The sequence below is a fragment of the Geotrypetes seraphini genome, chromosome 5 (genome assembly GCF_902459505.1).
Source record: "Geotrypetes seraphini chromosome 5, aGeoSer1.1, whole genome shotgun sequence".
NCBI lineage: Eukaryota > Metazoa > Chordata > Amphibia > Gymnophiona > Dermophiidae > Geotrypetes > Geotrypetes seraphini.
Genome location: NC_047088.1, coordinates 16,493,593 through 16,519,331, shown reverse-complemented (window position 1 = coordinate 16,519,331; position 25,739 = coordinate 16,493,593). Strand labels below are relative to the sequence as shown.

Genomic DNA, 25,739 nt, shown 5'->3' with positions numbered 1-25,739 from the left:
AACATTTTTTGGTGTTCCTGGGACTGTGCTTGGATATGTTTTCCTTCGCACAAAGGACCAGGTATGTTTTCTCTGGTCACATCAGTGTAGCAGTCTTCACTTTCACGGAAGCTGTCTTTTCTGTTCTTCATGTACTTCTATGAGCCTAGCCTCTATGAGTTTTGTTCATATGTTGATTTTTATATTTAATGTTTTCACTCTGATCTCTCTGTTTTCTCTTGAGAGTCTCCGTGGGATCTTATGCAGTCCTTCCTGTTTTTTCCTGCGGATTCTCCTTGAAAGGTTCTCTTCAATTACTGGAATTAGGCATTCTCATCCCTTCTTTCTGTTAATTTTCAAGGACACGGGACGACTGTGTTTATTTTATGGATCTCAGACCTCATGGCTCTGCTTCCTGGTTTTCCAGGTAGCCGCTACATGCTCTTATTCATACGGCTTTCAAGCTTTGCTTTTCAGTTCTACTTGCCAGTAGACTGGCATTTGCTTCCAGATTCTTTAGGAGCCGTCTGATTGTGCTGGCTGTTTTTTCCCCGGTTGTTTTTTTCCTGGGGTATGGTTCAGACGCTTTTCTCGGCCATCTAATTTTCTTTAGATTTTCAGTTTCCATACCCGCATTCATGTCTGTGTTTCATTGGGGTACTCCTTGATATCACTCTTCTGAGAGTGTTTCTTCTTTCGGATTGTTTTCAATCTCTCATCTGTCTGGGTCCGCAGTTGTTTCTTTTTTCAATCTTTTCCTGCCAGACACATGATGATTCTTTTGAGCAAAGGGGCTTCTCCTGTTTTCTGTTATGAAATGGGTCGGACTACCTTATTGTACTCCTCAGTGGTCTTTTGTTTTCCAGTGGTATCAGTGAGGGCTTGTCTCTCAAAGCATGTATATCTTTGATCTGCAATTGCTTCTATTATGGCTGATCTCCTCTAATCTATCCGGAGGTCCCCTTTTTTATTTGTCCCCTACTTGCATGGTCATCATGCCTGATGCATCTTTTTTCTGCATGGGTGGTTCATATGGGCAATCTGCAGCCTCAGGGTCTTTCGACTGTCAGGCCTCAGAAATTTCCCATCCATTTCCTAATTTTTCGAGTGATGTTTGTAGGTCATCATGGTTTTTTCATCATCTACTCTGTCCTCCAATCCTCCTCCCTTGCACAGTCAATTCAGTGGCTATACACTACATGTAATTGAGCAAGGAGACTAGGGCGCTCTCCTGTTTTGTCAAGAGGCCCTGTTTTTATGAGCTTGAGGGGCAATTTGCTATCTGCTCTTGCTGCTGTTCATGGGGAGCTGAATTTCCTAACAGACAATTTTAGCAGGATTCTTTCATCTTTTTTTACTTTTCTCCTGGTTTGGTCGGGCATATTGTTATGGGCATTTCCTCCGCTTCTTCTCTGAGCATTTTATTCAAGCTCACGAGAGATGTGATCACCATGCTGCTCTTTACTTCATGGTGGCCCTGCCAACATGGGTTCTCCCTTCTTCTTCAACTCAATTTTTAGGGAGCCCTGTCTTCTACTTTTCCTACTCGGTTCACTCTGACTCAGGAATCTTTGATTTATTCTAATCTTCATTGGTTTTTCCTTCTGCTGCGTCTGTTTCATTACATCTTTCTCAGCCCGTTTGTTGATTTCTGGATGTCTCCGGTACCCCAGCCACTCACTCTTATTTATATCAAAAGTGGTTTTGGTTTCTTTCCTGGGTCTTTTTTATCTGCCTGTTTCCACCTTCCTAGCGGTGGTATTTTTTCTCTGTTTGATTCTAGCCTTGAGTCTATATCTCTCAGACTTCTTTTTATTGCTATTGCATTTTTTCCCTTGATCTATCGAGGGGCAACCTCTTTCTGTTTCTCCTCTGGTTTCCAGATTCATGACAGGGGTTTTCCATGTGTGCAACCACACCTCATACTGTCCCCTGTCGTTTGGGCTATAGCCTTTTTAGGTTTCTGATACAATTTCTTTTCCCTGTGAAACCATCTCTACGGTCTCCTTCTGTTGTTTGGACTCTTCCTGTAGTTCTTTCCTGTTTATTGCTACTACCATTTGTAGTAATGATGTCAGCCCAACTTGAATTATTACCTGTAAAATGGTTTTTCTTTGTCTCTCACCTCGGCCAGGAGGGTCGGTGAATTTCATGCAATGCTAGCAGATTCATCCTTACCAGTTTTTCATCATACCAAGATGATTCTGTGTTCATGTCCACAGTCTCTTCTACTATTTTCATCTCACTCAGTTAGTTCTTCTGTCTGTGTTGTTTCCTGCACCTCGTTCACCTACGGGAGCTCTTGCTTTGTATACTTTTGGAATGTAAGTGGGTTTTTATGTCCTCCTTAATTCACAAGTCAAAACCACAGTGATTTTCTCCCTAACTTTTCTTTTGATTCAGCCCAGTTCGGGTATCCTATATTCATGAGAATGATTTTCACCTGGCTGATTGCCTGCCTTTCATTCTGCTATACTCAGACTGGACTGGCATGGGGATTTCATGTCCCAGTCTCCTGAGTTTGAGTTCTGGCAGCTTTTGTTTCTCCTTTTACCTACCTCTTTGGGTAACTCTGTACAGCTGCCACTTGATCCTCAGATCATACCTTCACTTCTCGCTACTGTCTGGATTTTTTCTCCAGATGGGATGGGCACTTTGGCCATTTTGTATTTCAAATTATATTTTCTTTGGCCAACACTCCCATGCACGGTTTGTTGGTTTAGTGAATCCTGGCCATAGTCAGCACAGTTTAACTAAGTAATTAAAGTTTAGAGACTAGAAATCAGGCAGCAAAACCTATAACCAGACAGTTTAAAATTAAGAATAGGATCAAAGAGCACTTATTAGTGTTATGGGTGGGGTTGTTCAAGGAGAGCACATAATGTGCAGGTAAGTGAATTTTCTGGTACTTAGGTGCACACATGCCAACTTTATGGTTGGCATAAGTGATTGCACCTAATTTATAGGCATGTTATTTTCTCTTGTTACATGAGTATTCTATAATGGAAAGTAGGTATCTGTGTTCCCCTTCATAGAATAGGGCACCCAGTTATAGATTTGCCACCATATCACATAAAAGCAAATGCTATAAAACAGGAAGCACATTCTTTTATGCATGTAGATGCCTCAGCAATTTTATAAAAACATATTTTCAAACTTTTTACAGGTATATATAATGTATGCTTCTCTATTCTCAGGTGGTAGCTTTTCTCCATACGGTTCTGCTATGTGAAAAGTTGGATTTTAGCACTGCCCTAGTAGTATGTCCATTAAATACAGTTTTGAACTGGACAAATGAATTTGAGAAGTGGCAAGATGGTTTAGAAGATGATGAAAGCCTACAGGTATTCTATTTTAAAACTTCAGGTTTATTGCCTTTGTCTTAAAGTTGGATAATTTTAATTTGATTACATTTTTCATCAGTAACAGGAAAAAAAAATCCACATTTATCCAAAAGATTTGTAAAACGCATTCAGTAGCAGTCCTCTTAGAAGCTGATATATTCCATTAAGTAACATACTGATTGCACCGGGTATAAAAAATATATTATTACTCTCTTGCTTTAGCTGGTCTAGGTTGCCTAGACTGTGCCTGGGATAGTTGGGCAAGAAAAGTTCACACTATTATTTACCGTATTTTCACGCATATAACGCGCGCGTTATACACTATTTTACAAACCGTGCGCGTTATAGGTGTGAGCGCGTTGTACAATTTTTTTTTTTTCATTCTGATCTGGCATCCCTCCTGCAAACCGGCATCCTCCCCCCCGCTCGCGTCACCCCCCCTCCCCCGTGATCCTACATCCCCCCCAGCACCGCAAAACATCTCTTACTCGATTGGGCACCGGCACCAGCACCAATGCACAGGACGTGCCAGTGCCCGAAGATCCTCCCTTGTTGTTGCTGGGCTGGGCTGGGCGGTGTGAGGGAGATCCTCCTTCTTCCTTGTGCCAGGCTGGACTGGGCTTTGAGCATTTGCGCATGCTCAAAGCCTTCTGGTCTCGCTCTCTCCGAGATGAATCTCGGAGAGAGCGAGACCAGAAGGCTTTGAGCATGCGCAAATGCTCAAAGGCCAGTCCAGAGCGAGACCAGAAGGCTTTGAGCATGCGCAAATGCTCAAAGCCCAGTCCAGCCCGGCACAAGGAAGAAGGAGGATCTCCCTCGCACCGCCCAGCCCAGCAACAACGAGGGAGGATCTTCGGGCACTGGCACGTCCTGTGCATTGGTGCTGGTGCCGGTGCCCAATCGGGTAAGAGATGTTTTACGGTGCTGGGGGGGATGTAGAATCATGGGGGAGGGAGGGGTGACGCGAGCGGGGGGGAGGATGCCGGTTCGCAGGCCAGAAGAGTAAGCGGGAGTGGGAGGAGGTTATAGCAGCATGCGCGGTATACGCGTGTGCGTGCTATATAAAAAATTTTTTACTGAAATGTTTTGGACCCGCGCGCTATACGCGTATGCGTGTTATATGAGTGAAAATATGGTATTGGTTGGGACTAGTGCTGCCCACTTCAGGAAAAATATTTCGATTTGCCCTGTTGAATCTTTTTTTTTTTTTTTTTAAATTTATTTGATTTCAATGTCATAGTTTTTATAAAGTTTGAACATTTTATTTAACCAAGGCAATACCATGTCAAAAATAGGAACATCCAATTAGAAACATGGGGTGGTGCCAGCAAGGAAGAGGGCTGGAGAGAAGGAGAGGCACCAGTGCCAGCTGACTGCCTACGAGAGGTACGTCCTGTAGGCAGTCAGCTGACGCTGGCATCTCTCCTCCTTCCTGGTACACTGCAGCACACCTGAAATCTCAGGAGGCACACAGTTTGTGATACACTGCCCTAATCTCTTGAATTGCTAAATGTTGTGGCTTGATATGAATTCATATGTCAACAGACTGCCTTCAACTGTTGGAATCCCTCTGCTATCCCACCTGTGCTATCTCTGCATTGTTCATCTCTCCCTCTCCCCATTTTGCGCTCTTCCTCCAAGTCCATCTCTCCCTCTCCCTTCTCCACCAGTCCATCTATCCTTTCCCCACCAATCCATCTCTCACTCCCCCACCAAGTCCATCTCCCCTCTCCATCATCTCCCCCATCTTGTCCAAAATAAAATGTCCAAGCTTGTGTATGAAGGGGTATACAAAGAAGTATGCTTCTTCACTTCTGAGACTAAAGCATGGTGCTGTAGTAGCACTGCCTGGAGCCGATCTTAAACAGGTTGATGGGGGGGGGAAGCTTACTGTTCTCCAGTAGCTAGGAACAGACAAGTATAGTACTATATGCAGATCTTGATTATAGACTAGCATTGAAAGCTGTCAGCTAGAGAATGACACAGGGGGAAAAAATTGTCACTATCCCCGCCCCGTCTCTGTCTCTGCCCTCTCCCTGTGAGCTCAGTCCCCGTTTCTGCCCTATCCCTGCGAGCTCAATCCCTGTCTCTGCCCCGTCCCCACGAGCTTGGTCGCCGTCCCCGCAAACCATCTGATCCCATCCGATCAAGCCTCAGAGAAATGTCCCATGCTGAGGAAGAAAAGCCCTTCCCTCCACTGAATCTAAGGGGGTGCGGTCTTCCTGCAGCTCAGGAACAGAGAGCTGCTTATTTTAGCTGCTATAAAATAGTGAAGCATTCAAGCAAAACAATTGTATTTTTGTGACTGCATAAAGCATGCCTAACATTTGACTCTGGTGAAGAGGACTGTGTATACTTTTCCGACTAAAGTCCAGAGTTGGCAACAGAGTTAGTTTGTTTTGAGAAATCTTTTCTTTTGGTTATGTTTTCATGTTTTTCATTGCAACCTGATGATTTTGAGGCCAGTGGCCAAATAAAGTTTACAGTGGAACCTTGGTTTACAAGCATAATTCGTTCCAGAAGCATGCTCGTAATCCAAAGCACTCATATATCAAAGCAAAGTCCCCAATAGGCCACAATGTAAACTCAAACGATTTGTTCCACAACCAAGGTTTTCTATGGTGGTCCAGGGGTGGGTACCTGCCTGAATGATGTCCGGGTGCTGTAGCCCCTTCAACAGGGTCACTTCCTTCCGTCGGGATCCCCGTACAGCTGCCCCCTGCTTCAGGACGATGCATTAGAGAATGACACGGTGGCGGTTTACCCGCGGCCACCGCGTTTAGCCATGGGTAACCCGCTGAAATGGGGAACGAAAAATAGCAGTTGGACGGGGACAAGGCCATTCACCGCCCCGTGGAGCGGTGAATGGTCTTGTCCCCGCAGTGAGGCATGAAGGATCGCACGGTCCCCGCAGCCACCACCCGCCTGCCCAATCGATCCTAGTGTTTAGCCAGCTCTCTCCTTTCTCCTCAGCTTAGTTTGTAGGCTTTCTTTTTCGGTGACCCGCACGCTATCAAAGAGCCGCGCACTCGCTGCTGCTCAGTTTCGATCTTCTCCTCTGACGCAACCGGAAACAGGAAGTTGCAGCAGAGCAGAAGATTGAACACTGAGCAGCCACACACGCGCGGCTCTTTGGGAAAGCGTGCAGGTCGCCGAAAAAGAAAACTTACAAACTAAGGTGAGGAGAAGGGAGAGAGCTGACTAAACACTAGGATCGATTGGGCAGGCGGGTGGGGGCTGCGGGGACCGCGCGATCCATCTGTAAGTTATGTTACATGCATTTCTACTATAGAGCATCGTTTTTTGGTTAACGCTGAGAACAACATGTGCCACATCAATCGCCTGTAATGCACTAGTTGCCATTGTTCATTATTTGTTGGAGTAGTGGTTGGTACTTAAGGTGTAAGAAGAATGAATGTTTTGTACTAAATAACACCATCTACCCTACCTGCTTATTTGGAACTTTGGTTATCTAGATGTGCAGTTCTAGAAACCGCTTTCACTATTATGAGCTGTCTACCTCTATTGCATGTTGAGGGAAGAGGAAGTGGTGGTTGCAAACTTACCAGGTGCAATACCATATTAATATAGCATATTACCTTGGAGATGAAGGAACAGCGCATTGCTTCTGCCCAACCAGGCTCAAACTGGAAGGAGGAAGTGAAAGGGAATAGGATTCTGGGCCAAGGGGATGAAGACGGAAAGAAAAACCCACAGCAGGAAAGAAAGGGGAGGACAGGCAGGTGAGCCAGATGCTAGAAGCAGGGGGGGGGAAGAAAGAGGGAAAAAAGCTAGATGGAGTTGAAAAGAAGAGACACAATGGTATGGAAGAGGAAGATAGGGGAAATCTGGACACAGGAAGGTAACAGAAAGAGGGGAAATTATGTGTATGGGGCATAGTGACAGAGACATAAAGGGGACTTGTCATGGGGATGGTATATGGACACGGGGGGGGGGGGGGCAATGGCAGATACATAGGGGAGATATTAGAAATGGGGAAAATAGGAGCACAGAAGCGAGATGGTTTGTGGGAATGGGACAGGGACCGAGCTTGCAGGCTCCAGTGGCTTGCAAAAATTACATTGTAACGTGCCATGAAAATAAGAGGGAGGAAGGTAGATAGATAGGCCACGTGAGAGGAGCTGAAGGGTGGTAGAAATGAACAGATGGTAAAGGAGGGAGGGAAGGGTGGTGGTGGAAAGGAATTGAACAGACATTGAAGGAGGGTGGAGAGAAACAGACCGTGAAGGGAAATGTGGAAGACAGAGTGGGGAGAAGACGCTGGAAGGGAAGAAGACAGATGCCAGACGATGGGGGAGCGGAGGGAAGAAGATGGGTGCTAGACCAATTGGGGGGGAGGATGAAGGGAGAGGCACAGTAACAGCAAATGGAAGACGCAGAGAGAAGACACACAGTGGATGGAAGGAATTGAATGAGAAGATGTGGAAAGCAGAAACCAGACAACAAAGATAGAAAAAAAAATTCTATTTATTTATTTATTTTTTGCTTTAGGATAAAGTAGTATATTAGTTGTGTTGATAAAAATTTATAAACAAAGCCCTGTCAGCTGAACATCTCTTTCTCTAGTTCATCAGCAGGAACTTTGATTTATAAGAAAGGAATAAGCTAAATATTACAGTACTAAGGCTTATATGGATGCAGCGGGGACGGTGACGGGGCGGTGAATGGGATGGCAGTGGCGGTGACGGGGCGGTGAAAGGGATGGCGGTGACGGGGCGGTGAAGGGAACGGCGGTGACGGGGCGGTGCAGAGGATGATGGGCCGGGGGCGGGGCAGTGACGGGGACAGATTTTTTCCCCGTGTCATTCTCTACGATGCATCTCCTCCATCCTCCACCAGGTTATACCGGTTCCTCACTGGCGTGTCTCATCTCCCCTCCCCTCTCAGCAGCACAGTCAGCGAAGCCCCAAACCCTCTCTTCTACTGCTGCCACCACCGACACCAGCAGCGAGGGTTGCTAGAAAAGACAGCCCTGGGTGGCGGACATGGTGCATCCATCCGCTCCTCCTCAGCCCTTTATCACAGCCACAAGTTAGTTAAACCTCCAAAGAGAAGGACTCGTACATGCCTCTGAGCTAAGTTTGAGTACTTACGAGTCCTTCTCTTTGGAGGTTTAACTAACTTGAGTCAGTCTCTTTTATTGCAATCCAGCCATTTTTCTGACTCTTACTGTTATATAGTCCCTGGTTATTGGAAACACAGCTTTATCACAGCCAAGCAACACGGAGAACAGTCCTGGGCAGAAAGGAACAGACACCTTCCCTCTCCGTTGATTTTTTGGGCATGCTCCTATACAGCTACAGCCGCAGCTCACCGGCCTGCGCTCATTGGTTAAAAGTGAGCGCACGTGGCTGGGGGTGCGACTGGCGGCGGAAGGGGAGGGACTTGAGAAAAAAAAAAGTTTGCTTGTTCGGAACATAGGCGCACGCACGCGAGAAGAGCACCTGCCAATTGCCAAAGGAAGCGTGCTGGAGCGTCAGGAGTAGAGGGAGACTGCTTTCGTTATCGGGACAGCGGATGGCTTAATTCACTCGTATATCGGGACGGTGCTCGGTTTGCAAGGTAAGAGTTTTGGGAGTGTTTTGCTCGTATTGCAAAACACTCGCAAACCGCGGTACTCGTAAACCGAGGTTTGACTGTATATTTTTTCCATACGGTCATTCTGACTAAAGGGTGTGCTTTGAAAGATCATTGAAAGAGAAATTCTAGGCTGTTGCCTTGGGAGTAATGTCCTGAGAGGCTCCCCTAGTTTCAGGGGAACCATGCCAGATTTAAGCAATGTGTCACTACCTAACTGTCCGCTACGCTCTTTGGGGGCACAGATGTGACACACTGTAACCCAAAAATGAGCAGGGAAAAAAATCCAAAAGTGTTGTTTTTTTTTTTCTTTTAGTTTGCTGATAAGTGTGTGCTGTTTCAAAAGTGTGTGCACTCTTTGTAAATGATGTACACACTTTCACAGTAGTGCTCCCATTGCACAGGCATAAACCACTGTGCATGCAATCACTACTGGGGAAAAAGGTATGCAGAAAAAGTACACACACTTGAAAGAGCACACAGTCGACAGCATTGTTCCTTTGATGTAATAAACGGGCAACAAAAACAATTGAATTGAATATTTCTGGCTGCCCATCCCAAATATAAATTAGCTTTCTCTTTTTTTTTTTTTTTAAGCAGTTCTTACCCTTTTTCCACTTCAGCTCATTTAAGACCAATGTTGAAGTCATGGCGCTCTTTGCTATCAATCAGAACTTTTTTTTTTTGCCTGTTTTAATAGACCTACTCAGCCAGTCTCCCATTGTTTTTAGGCTAATCATTGCACGAGGGTTCCAGACCCTAGTGTCCATGGGCTCTAAATCGGGCTATCAGGTGTTGCCCTCATTGATGGCCAGGGTTTCTTTCTTGGGCTGTGAACACTGCTTCTACATCATCAACTCGTGCCTAATTTGAGTATGGGAGACCCGGTATGGAAATTGAACATAGAACCTTCTGAAGGAAGTGCAGTAGACTTCACTTTTAACCGGAACTCTCAAGCAACCAGAAAAAAAAATGAAATACTGTAATACTTTAAATGAAAATGAAATCAATTTCTGGCTGAAATTTAAGTGTAAACTTGACACACCACAGTTGAGTACACCCATGCTTTGCCTACCATATGTCCCGTAGTTTGTCTGGAACAGTTTATGATGTGGTACAGTATGGGATAAAGTATTAGGCCTATTTTTAATAGTAACTCACAAGCAACCAGAAATCATTTAGCCGGCATCTATCAATCCCCATGGGTGCCGGTTAAATGAGAGTCTACTATATACAGCACTTGACAGTACAACTAAAATGCTGGCTAGAATTCTTTAAAAAATGAAAAAAACATATATTTTTAAGGAGGTACAGCACTTGCTGCTGAGCCAAAAGGCTGGCCTAGAATTCCATGTAAGCAATGGTATTGTTTTGTTCAGCAGAATTTGGTGGGCTCTATGATGAGAGAGCACAACACATTCTACAGATCAACTGCCAATCATCTTTCCTTCCAGACTGGCATAGCCTTTTCAATTCATGGGCCACCATCTGTAGATCCCCTTCTTGGTCACATTGCATGCTATTGTAGCTTTTGGCTGTATAACTTTAATATATTTTTATCTAGATAATTGTGTACTAATCTACAGATTAAAATAATTTTGAAAGGGACTTCTGTGACGTAGTGGAAGTGGATGGCTGGTTAGCGTGTGAGCTAGAACTAGCTCCACGTTTGACAAGGTGTAATTAGCCTTCTACACCCCCTCCCCCCACCTGAAACTCAATTAAATCTCCTCGGAGCAGTATTGAGGAAAGAGAAGTGTGTTTGGAAAAACTTCTTTCTTTTCCCTTTTCGTGCTGCCCTGCTCAGGACCTGGGCTGTTAAACTTACAAGTTGCAGTTGCTCCTCGCTGAGCTCTAGCTGACCCCACCCATAGGGGAAAAGACTGGTGGAACAAAATTGAAGCACAGATCCTGGTGTGCTGATGGAGACTTAATTTTTGTTAACTATGTGAGAAAAACCTGCCGACAATTCGTAACTGCTATCTGTGGGAGAGGTGACACTGAGGCGATGCCCTGCAGTCGGTGTTTGCTTTCGTTTGACCGACTTTGGGTTAGATTCACTAATCTGCCCAAATTGGAACAATCGTTTCCGATTCGGGCAGGTCTGACTGATTCACAAATCAGTCATATTTAAATGGGGGGCGAACGGAGGAACACTCCCATTTGCGAGCAGGGATTACAAATTTGTGATCCCCGCTCATGCGCAGACCCTGACAATAGTGACAGCAAAAGCAGCCTCCTGTCACTGCTGTCAGGGCTTGTAATTTTTTTTTTTTTTTTTTTTAAATCGGGTAGATATTTTGCGCCTCAGCCAATCAGGGCCTTAGGCCCCTCCCCACGCATCAGATGATGCATCGGGGCATGGCCTAAGGCCGCACTTGTCGGCGGAGGAGGCGTGGAGCAGGAGGGACTGATCATCCCTCCTGCTCCCAACAATATTAAGGTACAGGGAGGGGGTGGGCCTTGCCCAGTCATCGTGCCGGCCTCGGAGGAGGCCTGGAGCAGGAGGGAATGAGCATTCCTCCTGTTCCCAACGATTCTTAAAGGTAGGGGGGGAGCAGGTGGGCTGGGCCCGGCCAGCTGGCCGGCCTATGTGGAGCTACAGGCAGGCAGGGAGGGAGGTTGGCGGGCTGGGATTGGGTTTCACATGGCAGGATGGAGTTGGCATCCTTCCTGCCTTTTGTGGGGAAGAATGGGTGTAGGCCGTGACTTAAAAAAAAACAACTTTTGTAGGCAAGGGAGTCCGTGGTTTTAACCTGCAGGTTAAAACCACAGGCTCTCATTGTGGGGAAGGGCAGGAGAGATTCGGGGTGGCAAGCAGGAGAAATCTGGGAATGAGCATGGCAGCGATTTGGGGCAGAGCAGGCAGGAGAGATTGGGGAAGAAAATCAGGGCGGCAGGCAGGAGAGATTCGGAGCAGCAGAGAGCAGGGTTTCTATGGAGCAGGAGAGTAGGAAAGACGTTTGCGACTGGTCCCCAGTAGTCGTTTTTTCCGAGCCCAGTCGGATTTGAAAAAAATGGTTAGTGAATCGCGTCCCTGCCTATTTTGCATGCAGTTCCCCTCATTTACATGCGCGGATCGGAAGGAATACAATTTGTATGTGGAATAGAACTAGCCCTCAATAAATAGACTTAACAGCAAGAGAGGATTGCCCCTTTTGAATAAGTATTTCTTTTATCCTGGGTTGCAGGAATTGGACAGTATAATTAGACTTTAATTGTGACAGACTTGGAAATATGGCAAACAAAAAAACTAGACCAGATATCAAAGCTTTTGCTTTTCATGCGGGCGAACCGGTGGAAATGACGATTTCAAAATTGGCTCTATTACAGGAAGAACTGCAGCAAAATATTTTTGGAAAAGAATCAATAGAAATACTGTGGAACCAGTATTAGCCAGTAAACAAGATTTACAACAATGGATGGGAGATATCAAACTTTCACTAGCAATTTTTACTTCAGACATAAAAGCCAATATTGATGGACTACACAAAAAAAATGGATGATATGAGTCAAAATCTTCAGGAATTTGAAGGACGGGCCATTTTACATCATCAGTAAATATCTGAAATTCAAAAACATTGTAGTCACTTAGATTTGTCAATGGAGGATTTACTTCTTAAAATTGAAGATGGGGGGGCACTAGCGTGCCGCGTCGGTGATGGCTGCCTGAACGCGCGGCTCCGACACAAGGTTCCCTGAAAGCATCAAAACAGCTTGTCTAACCACAGAGATTAAATAAAAATACTCACCGGCAGCTGCAACAAAGGTATGGCAACTACTAAGGGGGGAAAACGCAAAAGTTTGGAGCCGGTTTCTCCTTCCAAACCGCCGCTCAAGCTCGACGATGTCACTGCGGCCTCACTGCTTGAAGAGCTGCGTGCACTCCGCTCCCTAATGGCCGACAACAAAACAGTAACGGACGAGATTCTCGCCGAAATCTCCACCTTCAAGTCCGAAATCGCTGATCTTAACTCGAGACTTGACACAGCTGAATCGAAAATAGCAGTGAATGCTGAAAATATTAAAACTATTCAGCGTCAGAATAAACGCATAACACAACTGGAAACTGATCTGGAAGATTATGGTAATCGCTCCAGATGGAGTAATTTCCGTATCCTTGGCCTTCCAGAAGCTCGGGAGGGGAGAAATATGATTCAATTCCTGGAAGAAACTTTACCTAAATTGCTAACTTTGAATTTCAAGCAGGCATTTGAGATAGAAAGAGCACATCGTATACCTACTCAGCAGCCTACTCACCCAGACAAATATCCAAGGCCAGTGATTGTGAAGTTACTTCGATATACGCAAGTGATTGAAATCATGCAACAAGCAAGATTACAGGCTCCTATCAAATTTGAAAGCCATACTCTGCTATTCGTCCCAGATCTTTGCAAGCAAACTGCGAAAGCGAGAAAAAAACTCCTGGAATACCGGCCTAAACTTAAACAACTCGGGGCAAAATTCGGAATGATGTATCCTGCAAAAATGAGAGTAACATTGAATAACTGCACCAAGGACTTCACCAGACCGGATGAGCTTGCTGACTACCTTGAAAAATTGTCTCCAAGTCCTATTGACAATACTTGATAAGTATACTAATTCAGGCGTAATGGTATCATATGCAGCTGATTTGACCTGAATTGAACCATAAATTCTAGATTTGGTTCTGTTTTATAACTGTGGTAGCCTTGTTGTTAATATTCTCAATATGTTTCTTTCGTGTTTGGGGTTGCGTGAGCTTTTGCCACGTGCTCACTAACCCGTGTTTAACTGCCATTCATGTTTAATGAGTTACCATTCTACTGCATCTTTTGTATTTTTTCTTCTCTCTTTTCAGATGACAATCTTCATGCTTTTTGTCACATATTTGAAATGTATGTTCACCTATATGATACTGCTTTTTTCATGCCAATTCAAGTTATATTGTACTTATGCCTTTACACTGTTTAACACTTAATGTTAAGGGTCTTAATAATCCTATAAAGAAAAAAAAGATGTTCAACTACGTCTCAAAATTTCAAGCGGATATAGTCTGTATTCAGGAATCACATTTAAATGAATCAGAAGCTAAAAAATGCCATCTTGCTTGGGCTTTTCCAGTTCTATATTCTCCGGCCCTGGGGAAAAAGAATGGGGTTCTGATGTTCATCAGGAAAAGGCAGGACATTACTATTTAATCACATATTACAGATTCGCAAGGAAGATGGATACAGGTATGCCTAGATGTTGCTGGCATAAAATTGATGATATTAAATGTTTATGGTCCCAATTTAGACGATCCCACTTTTTTCACTGACATAGCAGAATTAATAAATGACAATAGAGATAGACATTGTATCGTTGGAGGAGACTTTAATGTCATACAGGACCCATTGAAAGACAGAAAGTCCTCAATTTCTTACAAGAAATCCAAAAATTGGTTTGCACTTCAAGATATTATTACTCAGTTTAAATTAGTGGATGCTTGGAGAATTACTCATCTGGATGATCGTGACTTTACTTTTTATTCAGCACCACACAACTCCTATTCTAGATTGGATTTCTACTTAGTCAGTCAATCTTTAGTTCAATATATCAGGTCCTCAACAATAAAGGAAATTAGTGTGTCAGACCATGCCCTGGTTCAGCTCCAACTTAACTCATTTGGTAAACACTCATTGTCAGGACAATGGAGACTCAATAATTCTCTCTTGCAAGAGGAAGATTTTAAATTATATATCAAGTCAGCTATTGACGAATACTTCATTAATAACTCTCCTAATGACTCCAGATGGCCTATAGTTTGGGATGCTTTTAAAGCATACATCAGAGGCATGGTTATATCGTATGCCGCTTCAAAAAAGAAGAAGGAGATGCACGAAATGTTGGATCTTGAGACTGAAATTAAAATACTAGAAAGAGAACACTGTGCGGACCCTTCTAACATGACTAAATTGGTGCATTTAAGGGCCAAGCGTTTCTCTTACAATGTCATATTGAGCAAGACGGCGGCCAATCAAATATTTTCACAACATGCTAATTATTATACTGATACCAACAAATGCGGTCATAGCTTAGCCAATTATTTAAAGGGCAGAAGGGATAAAACGAATATAGCTGCACTTAAACTGGATGATGATAGCTTAACAACAGATCCTAAGGATATCCTGTCAACCTTTCAGAGTTATTATAGTAACCTTTACGCATCAGAACTGGATCCTTCGGGGAATCTAGAGGGCTTCCTTACTGATTTGCCACATGCCACCTTAGATGACTCAGAGAATACCAAATTGAGTGAGCCTGTCACACCCACTGAATTGTACGAAGTAATTAAGTCCATGGCGAAATCTAAAACCCCCGGGCCTGATGGTCTAACGAATGAGTTTTACTCAGTTTTTCATGAACAATTGGTACCTCACTTGATTGAATATTTCAACTACTTGATTACAACTAAAGATGTTGCTGGTACCTTTACTGAGGCCACAATAATCGTTTTACCTAAGCCTAATAGGGATCCCTTGAAAGTAACTAATTACAGACCACTCTCAATGATTAACTCCGATGCAAAAATATATGCTAAACTGTTGGCTACTAGATTACAATTTGTGTTACCTAAGCTTATTGCAACGGATCAAAATGGATTTATGATTAATAGATTCTCAAATGATAACACCCGAACTTTCCTAAATGTTATTCTCAAGGCTAAGGAAATAGAAGAGCCCCTGGTCGCTATGAGTTTGGATGCGGAAAAGGCCTTTGATAGGATTGAATGGTCTTATCTATTTCGAATACTTGAATGGTTTGGCTTCTCATCACATTTTATTGCCATGCTTCGTGTATTATATACCTCTCCTCATACACGGATTTATATTAATGGCCTATTCTCGTCTTCGTTTAAACCAGAGAGGGGTACTAGACAGGGTTGTCCTCTATCTCCTCTACTGTTTAATTTGGCTTTGGAGCCTTTACTTATAGCCTTGAGATCTGATACTAACATCAAAGGAATCTGTATTGGTGAAAAAGAAATCAAACTATCTGCTTATGCAGACGATGTTTTACTATACATTTCTGTGGATTCTATCTCCCCTGCTCTGCAAATTATTGATTGCTACTCCTCAATATCAGGTTACAAACTGAACCTTACAAAAACAGAGGTGATGGCATTGAACGCCCCTCAGGCGCTCACAAAGATTCAACAGTTGGGTCTACATTGGGCTGGAAGAAAACTAAAATACTTAGGTGTTTTATTCGCACCATCTATGGAAGAAATACTTCAACTCAACACAGACCATTTGATGGAGGTAGTATCCAAAATGACGACTAGATGGTCGCCGCTTCGGTTATCTTGGTGGGGGAGGTTAGAGACCATCAAGATGATGATATCACCTGTGATCAACTATACTTTGAGTATGATACCAGTATATCTCAATAAGTCTACTTATAAAATGATTGAGTCCGTACTCACTAAGTTTTTGTGGAACAAATCTTCTCCGCGTATCAGTCTTCAGAAATTAAAAAGGGATAAATTAGATGGAGGTTTCCGTTTTCCTAGTTTCTATGAGTACCATTTAGCCATGATGTTGAGACAATGCACTAATTGGATTCGTGAATCTACAGATGATGACCTTCCTGCATGGGTTATTCTAGAATCTGAAACAGCTGATTCAACAGACCTACTCCACTCTACATTCATACGTCCTGATCTTAGTAAGCAAAACACTCCAGTTTCTTCTTCAACTTTGGCACTTACAGAGACGGACAAACTGCTGAAAACAAAATGTAAAGACACTACTTACATTTACCTTTGGAACAACTCCAAAATAGTCATTCAGAACAAAACAATTAATTGGAGCTCTTGGAAAAGAGCGGGAATTGCTTTTATTGCACATTTATATTGTGATAGTTCTTGGATTCCATTTGAGACGTTAAGTAAAACGTATAACTTACCTTCTACACATTACTATAGATGGTTGCAAATTCGACATGCTATTGCAGCGGGTTATGAATTAAATTCACTCAAACAAATCACACCCTCTATCTGGAAGCTTTATGATTTGATGAAACTTAAGCAGAAGGGTCATGTAGCTGCTTGGTACACACTACTTATTAATCTCAAATTTAATAATGATTTGGCATTATGTGATACATGGGCAAATGATACTGGTGTCACTCTTGCGAGGAAAAAATGGCCACAGTTGTGGAGGGACACATACACTACGCTACATTCTGCAGCTATTACTCAATCTATGTTTTTTATGATGCACAGGGCATTTTGGACTCCCCATAAGCTTTCTAAGTTGCCCAATTCCGAGATCAATTGCTGATGGTCCTGCAGATCAGAAGTTGGTAAATTAGATCATATGATCTTTCATTGTCCCCCAGTTCATACTTTTTGGTTACGAATCTGGAAAACTATAACTGAGATTATTGATATTCAAGAACAATTAACCCTAGCTGTAGTGATTTATGGTGCATATGGGTTAACAAAGATTATTCCAGGCCCAAAAGCTAAATTGCTTAGATGTTTACTTATGATTGCGTTGAAACTAATATTCACTAATTGGAAAAATCCAGATAACTTATCGCATGCTCTTTGGTGGCATAACATTTGTTTAATTATGAGATACGAACGTAGCTTTGCTATCAAACATGACAGTGTTTCTAAGCATGACAATATCTGGAAACCTCTGTTAGATTACTGTGACAAAATACTTAAGAGCACATGATTTTTGGATAATTGTTAGACTTTGCACACTGTAGATTGATTGTCATCTAGTGTTCAATTTTTCTCTTTTCTTTTCTCTCTTATGACTCATTACATTCTTACAGTCTCTGCAAATATTTGTATTACTGTTTATTCATAAAACCAATAAAAAACATTGAACTTAAAAAAAAAAAAAAAAAGAAGATGGAGAAAACAGGGTGAAACAAAACAATTTAAGATTTTGTGGAATTCCTGAGGCTAAAGAGATTAAAGATCCAATGGCTTTTATACAATCTTTATGCCATAGGTTTCTGCAGGCGGAAGACCCCAAGATAAATCTACAAATTATAGAATTTGAGCAAGGCCACTAGGCTTTGGGCCCTCGTAAAGCAGAGAAGTCGAGAGACATAATAGTATGCTTTTTGCGATTTCCACAGAAAGAGAGAGTGCTACAAGCAGCATAAAAGTTGGTCACATCATGCTGAATAATGTGAAGGTAGAACTATTTGCAGATCTATCTTCAGCAACTTTAAAACACCGCTGGGATTGCAGAGAAGTTATCAAATGTTTACAACAAAATAACATTTGATATAAATGGCACTACTCATTTGGGATCTCCTTTATGCTAGAAAATAAGCAGCATAAAGTAACAGTCAGCAATAGAAGCCCAGCAGGTACTTACTCAGGCCAATCTTTGACTGAGGGAAGGAGAAAAGCAACACAAGGATTAATCACACACTCTGACTATGGGAATATCTTGTCAGAGATGGCATAGAATAGATCAGAAAAAGCGACTACAGAGACACCCAGAGTAATAGTAACTGATTTAGAGATGTTAAGGGCTAACTATAAGTCTGTTAATATTGGCTTGTTGAAGAATGAATATTGGTTGACTTGGGGGGGGGTAGATAATTGAGATGTGATGTGGGGATATTCTAACATTTCTGCTTTGGCTATGTTATTCGAAGTCGAACCTTATTCCTGGATTTTGGGACTAGGTGTTAGGGTTGGTATAGGGTGAATGGGTGCAGTAAGGATTTGGCGGGAGGGGAGGCCAGGAGGTGAGAAGTATGACTGGTGGGGATTGAAAGATGAGAGTGGTGTATATGTGTGTGATAAGAGTAGTAATATGGTCTTACCTAAAGAAAGATGTCTTGATTATCAAAATTGTTTCAATAAATGTTTGTGGATTAAATTCCCCAAGGAAATCCCAACTATTTTTTTTCTTTTTTTTAAGAAGCTGAATACATGCATATGTCAATAGGTTTTGTCCAAGAGACTCATCTGCTTCCAAGTTGTGAAAAGCTTTTTTCTCATAAAAACTTTTCTCAAATCTATTTTGCCTCTAATAAAAATAAATTTAAATCAAATGGGGTTGCAATTTTACTTGCAAATTCAATATGTCCAGTAGTTGAGAAGGTTATTAGAGATAAGGAAGGAAGATTTATATTATTAAAGGTAAAAATGGGAGGGAGATTACATACCCTCTTAAATTTATATGCCCCAATTCTAATCAAGGAAATTTTTTTTGTTAAGTTAAATAACCTATTGAAAGCCCCCTTAGAGGGAAATTTGATAATAGGGTGAGATTTTAATCTGACCCTTAATCCAAAGAGAGATAATTCCTCTCGTGTTCCTATGTATGGCAAAAAGGATAGGAAACATTTGAAAAAGTTTTTGGAGAATTGGGATTTAATTGATATTTGGCATTTTCAACATCCATTAGATCAAGAATACATATTCTATTCAGAATCTCATGACACCTTCTCTAGAATAGATTTTTGGCTAGTGAGTAAAGAACTTGTTCCCCAGGTAGATAGATCAAATATTTCTACCCGAACATGGTCAGACCATGCTCCAATAGATGGTACCGTTCGGATATGAAGGAGTTAAATATTGGAAAATGGATGACTCCCTATTGTTAAATCCACAAAATATAGAACAGATTGGGAAAGAATTTCAAAACTATTTGATGAATAATGTGGATGGGATTATATCACCGATAAGTATATGGGAAGCTTTGAAAACTGTATATATATATATATATATATATATATATATATATATATTTTTTTTTTTTTTTTTTTAATAAATTTTGAATATTTACAATATCCAGTAATACAAAAGAAAAAAAAGGTGATTTCATAAACAGTACATAATCAATCATACACCATTCTTTTTTAAGTCCACAAAAATGGGGAGGCATGATACATTTTCACAAATTATAGGAAAAGATAAAGAAAGTACTTCTTGACTCATCCACGTAAGTCTGAAACATTTCCTTACTTTAAAGGGATTCTTCATTTTTTCCTCAAAGACTCAGATCTGAAACTAAAGGAAAATTTAATTCATTTCTGTTCTTGAGTAATTAAAAATTGTTGTAGTTGAATGGGATCCCAAAAAACATATTCAATGTCTTGTAATTTAACAAGACATTTACATGGAAATTTTAGGTAAAAAGATGCCTCTAGAGCCAAAACTCTAACTTTTAATCTCAAAAACTCTTTCCTCCTTAATTGAGTAGCTCTAGAGACATCAGGAAAAATTCTAACCAAATCTCCACAAAATTTTGTTAATCTGTTTTTGAAATAAACTTTCATTATTAACATCTTATTTATCTCACTCATGCATGTTATCACCAGAGTTGACCGACTCTGAATCACATCCTGGCTATCTTCTAAAAATTCAGTCAAGTTAATTTCAGTTGTGACCAAATGGTCAACCTCCTGGGCAGATTCTATTCTTTTTTGAGGAACATAATAGAAATTATTAATTGGGAAATTCTCTGCATTGGGCAATCCCAGTACTTCTTTAAAATATTTCCTTAATAAAATTTCAGATGATAATAAGTGAGTTACTGGGAAATTGACCAAGCGGAGATTCCTTGTTCTAAACATATTTTCCATTAATTCCATTTTAGAATGGATCACAGTAGAATCTTTAACAGCAGATACTGAGACAGCTTGAAGAGTATTACACTGTGTTTCTGTCACATTTAAACGTCTATCCAAACAACTCAGATTGTTATCCACATTTACTAGTTTGTGAGAAATAGCCTGTGAAAAATCCACAGTTTGTTTCATCGTTGATCTGAGAAACCCTTCAACTCTAGTAATACCTAACCACAAATCTTTAAGGGTAATATCTCGTGTTTCCGCCATTGGTGGTTGTTCCTCCATTACACCTGAAAAATCAAGTGATTTAGGTATTTCCGTATAGACCAATTTATTTGTCTGAATGGAGGATACCACATGTTCGGAGGATATAGTAGGGTTTATATTCCCACTATCACTAGATACTGGATGAAGGGGAGGAGTCCGTTCGAGGGGACTCATTGAAGCACCTGACATAGAGGAATTTATATTCATTGGTAATACTAAAGGATTTTCAGTTAGTAAAGTTAAATGTTTATCCATGGGGCCAGGTACAGCTGGTGTAGAACTCTTAGGTTTTATTTTCCTTTTTCCCATGTTCAGTCTATCAAATATTTATAAAATGAAAAGATACGACCTTTAGTTCAGCTCCTCGTGGCTCCAAGGGGCCAGATGTGCCCCTTTGGGCACACCCTGCGGCCGCAACTGCAGCAGCGGCTTGAATTTAAGAGGTTGGAGACGCACCCAATGATGTCAGGGGTCCGTCTCACTCAATGCCTGCCCGCTGAAGGAAAGAAAAGCAAACGCTGCTGCAGGAAACTCTGAGGCTGTAATAAGTCTCCTCCGGTGTGTCCCTCCAACAGGTACCAAAGCTCCCAGATTAACCGCGGCAGCGGCTTGAATTTAAGAGGTTGGAGGCAGACCCAATGACGTCAGGGGTCCATCTCACTCATTGCCTTCCCGCTAAAAGAAAGAAAAGCAAGCGCTGCTGCAGGAATCTCTGGGGCTGTAATAAGTCTCCCCTGAAAGCTGTATTAAGAGGGAAACATTTCTTTAGAATCCTTTATTTATAAATCACGAATGCAAAAAAGGAGGGATTTACTTACTCAGATATATCATTTGGAATTAGTGCATAAGAAAAAAAAGAATGATAATAAGAACAATAAAAGAGAGTTTATAAATATAAATCAGATAGAGAAACTTAAACAACTGAGATTAGATCTACAAGAGATGGATTTGGAAGATATTAGTGTAAAACTGCAATCAGTACAAGAATATTTTGAATCAGCTAGTAAGATGGGGAAACAGCACATAAATTATGTAACAAATCTTTAAGAAATTATATTACTAAATTAAGTGATTAGTATGGTAAGCTATGTACAACTTCTCATCAAATTCAGGATGCTTTTATACAATATCATAAGAAATTGTATACTCCAGAATATGAAGAATCAGCTGATAATTTATCTAAATTTTTTGAACAGTTGAGTTATCCCTTCTCTGTCGAAAGGTGAATCTGAACAATTATCTGTCAATTACTGAAGAGGAGGTTCTGTGGGCTATTAAGGATATGAAAATAGGGAAATCACCAGGCCTGGCTGGCTATTCAACAAACTTTTATAAAGTATTTAAAAGTTATTTGGTTAAATCTCTTGTAGCTTTCCTTAAACGCCTAGAGAAGGGTTTTCTCTTACCACACTCATGGAGATTAGCTGGAATTACCATAATCTTGAAACCAGATAAAGATCCAACAAACTGTGGATCATATAGACTGATATCACTCCTTGGAGTGGATTATAAAATCTTTACTAAAATCTTAGCAAATAGACTGCAACGATACGTCCCACAGTTGGTGAAAGATGACCAGGCTGGATTTATAAGGGGTAGACGTACTGTTGATAATATTCATAGAGTATGTCACTTACTATGGAAAGTTCAACACTCAGGAGAATCAACTTTAATTCTAGGAATCGATGCCGAAAAGGCCTTTGATAGGGTCTATTGGCCTTATCTGTTTAAACTACTAGGAAAAAATGGGCTTGGGGGGGACTTCTATGATGTGGGTTCAAGCACTTTATTTATCTCCCCTTGCATGTCTAAGGATAAATGGAATATATACAGAAAGTTTCCAACTAGGACGAGGGACCCATCAAGGCTGTACCTTATCTCCTATATTATTTTCCATAGCTATGGAACCATTGGCCCAATTAATCCGTCAACATCCGGGCATATATGGTATAAAATATGGTAAGATGGAGCAAAAAATACTATTATTTGCTGATGACATTCTTTTTACTCTGGCTAATCCTGTTGATTTCCTCTCAGTAGTAATGCAGTTGTTAGATTTATTTGCTCAGGTTTCAGGATTTAAAATTAATGCAAGTAAATCTGAGATATTGGATCTCTCCTTAAATGATAGAGAAAAAATATATATAAAAGAAAATTTCCCTTTTAAATGGGCAAAACAATACTTATGATATTTGGGGGTGAATGCAACTAGAACAATATCTGAATTATACTTAGCCAACTATCCAGATCTACTTAATAACATCATGTATGATCTTAATAGATGGAAACATTTAAATGTTTCATGGCTAGGAAGAGTACATTTCATCAAAATGATTGTTCTCCCCAAGTTATTGTACTTGTTCTCTGGTGTTCCGGTATCAATACCATCTTCCTTTTTAAAAGGATTGGAGAAAAAAACTTTTTAACTATATTTGGAATAATAGACATCCAAGTGCAATATGTTATATCGGCCAAAAAAATTAGGGGGAATGGTGGTTCCGCACTTCCGGTCATACTATCAGGCAGCTCAACTGCAATATCTGATTAGTTGGAATCTCAAAAGAGCTGGGTAATTTTGGAACAAAATTTAATAGAGGAAATTGCTTTATGGGTAATTCCATGGCTACCTAGTGAGAACTTGAAAAAATTAGCTTCTAACATTAATCCCGTTTTACAACCTACTTTGTCATTATGGATTAAGATACGAACCAAACTGATGGGTACGTGGAAAAACTTTTTAATGAATCAGCTATAAGATATCTGCCTTTCTTTCCCCCTGGGAAAATAGATAAGGCTTTTTGCTATTGGAAAAAACAAGGTCTAAGGTCTTTAGGCCAATTAATAAAGGATGGAAAACTAATATCATTTGACTGTTTGAAAATAGAATATGGTCTGGAAAATCGAGATTTCTTTAGCACTCTCCAGACCAGTAGAGGTTAATCTTTACGAATGGATATATATCCAATCATGACCAGCAGGTGGAGACTGAAAACAAAACTGTGGGACAGTATATAATATACTCCCTTCTCTATTTACATCAGTCTTCTTTCAGTCTCCAGCAGGTGTTGAGTGATCTGTACCCATCTCCCTTGGTAGGGCTGTTGGAATTTGTTTAGGGGGTTTCTAGTCCCTGTTTTTGGCCGGACAGAGCTTGGGCGGGCCCTGTTTGGGGGTCCGTCCGACCTCGGGGGTGTCAAACCCGGCGGGTCTCGAGCGGGGTCCCTCCCCCCACTTCCTCCACCTCCCCACATTTTTTTAGAGGAGCCTCAGCAGTAAGCCTTGCCCCCTAAATCAAGCAAGGCATATTGCTTCGAGAGCCTGTGGAGTCTGTTCTGTAAAAAAAAAAAAAAAAAATCCTGAGATAGTGCTGGTCTGGAGGGTTGTTTCCCTTTAAGAAAACTGTATTTTACTGTATTTTTTCATCTAACCGGCACTTTTTTCTAGCTAGGTCGCGTATGGAGCAATTGTGCCCTTCTCCGGGGGAATGGGACACAATTAGGTCCAGCCGCGAGGCACTCGCGGCCGGCCTGAACTCGGCGGTTTGGGTCGGTGAGGTGGTGGAGCTCCGTCGGCAGCGGCTGCAGGCGCCCAGAGCTCCCCGCCGATGGTGCCTCGCGAGTTGGCTGGGAGCAGTGGGGAAGCCCGGTCTTCCCCAACCGCCCACGGAGGGATTCGCCGAAGGATTCCCTCTCAGCTGATTTTTTGACAGCTGATGCCGACTTGCCTGTTTTAGCGGCTGGGACTGTTCAGCCTTCTCAGCCGCTACAGGCCATGGAGGGAGCATTTTTGGCGGGAACTTCGCCATTTTCTCTGTCTGGCCCCTCCATTTTGTCTGCAACCTCAGGTGACCTTCCCCCTGTATTGCAAACACAGGGGCAGGTTTCAGCAGGGACCCATGCTGGGGCAGGGAGTCCCTGGGGACCCCCAGGGGTTTTTTGTCCCCAATTTAATTTCTTTCTTTGGGCAGACAATTGGGGGTCCCATGTGCACCTGGGGGATTTCGGGGGTGGTTTTCCCTCCGCGCCCCCTATGGCTTGCCTCCCTCTTTTCGTTTGGCGTCCCCTCTTCCTCCTCCCTCATCCAAGCGCCCGCGGGGGGGCTTGGATTGCGAATTGGTGGTCGGAGGAGCGTGTTGGCATGGTTGAGGACCTGGCTGCTTTGGCGGGCTTCCAGGATCCTTTAGAGGGGACGCCCGCTGGCAGCGGGGCGGCGGTTTTCTCGTCTTCCAGAGCAGATGCGTCCATGGTGCGCTTTTTATTCAGAGGGGATGAGCTTTTAGACCTGATGTAGCAGGTCTCCTTGGTGCTGCATTTTTGAAGTTGCGCCACCGGAGACCCCGCGTATGGGGGCCCCTCTGCTTCAGGGGGTCTGTCCTGTTTCCCGCTCTTTTCCTGTGCATCAGGATTTTCGGGATTTGGTGTTGGCGCAGTGGCCTACGGGCGCCGTTTCGTTTGGTCTTGGCTCATGGGTATCCCATCCCGGAGGGGGATAGGGCTACCTTAATTACGCCAATGGGGGACGCGGTGGTCTCGGCACTTCCTAAGCGGCATACCGTGCCTGTTATGGACGGTTCTACTCTTAGGGTCTCTGAGGAGCGTACGTTAGAGACACTTCTTAAGTATAATTTTGATGTCTCTGCCTTGGGGGTCCCGGCAGCTATTTGTGTGGGGCTGGTGGCTCGCACCGTGTTTCGGTGGTCTGAGCATGTCCTGGATCGTGAGTCTGATGACTGGTCCTTAGTGGATCTGGAGGTGGTGAAGTTTGAGATGACTGCCTCGTTCCTCTCGGTTGTTCTTTGTGACTTGGTGCTGCTAAGTCTGGGTCTTTTGGTGGCCGCACGCTGTACCTTGTGGCTTCGCGCTTGGTCGGCGGTTGCCACGTCCAAAACTGAACTTCCCAAAATTTCCCTTTCGGGGGTTGTTTTTTGTTTAGAGAGGACTTAGATCCGGTGGTTCAGACTCTGACGGACCC

General features: G+C 42.4%; 1 protein-coding gene across 7 annotated transcripts in view; it reads left to right on the top strand.

Moving 5' to 3' along the window:
- The window catches only part of ATRX (ATRX chromatin remodeler), a 643,287-nt gene that overhangs the window by 321,804 nt on the left and 295,744 nt on the right, over positions 1–25,739 (top strand). For all 7 annotated transcript variants that reach the window (XM_033946347.1, XM_033946348.1, XM_033946345.1 and 4 more), the window contains one exon: positions 3,177–3,323. In XM_033946347.1, the coding sequence (XP_033802238.1) occupies positions 3,177–3,323 (147 nt within the window). The remainder of the gene's footprint in view (positions 1–3,176; positions 3,324–25,739) is intronic.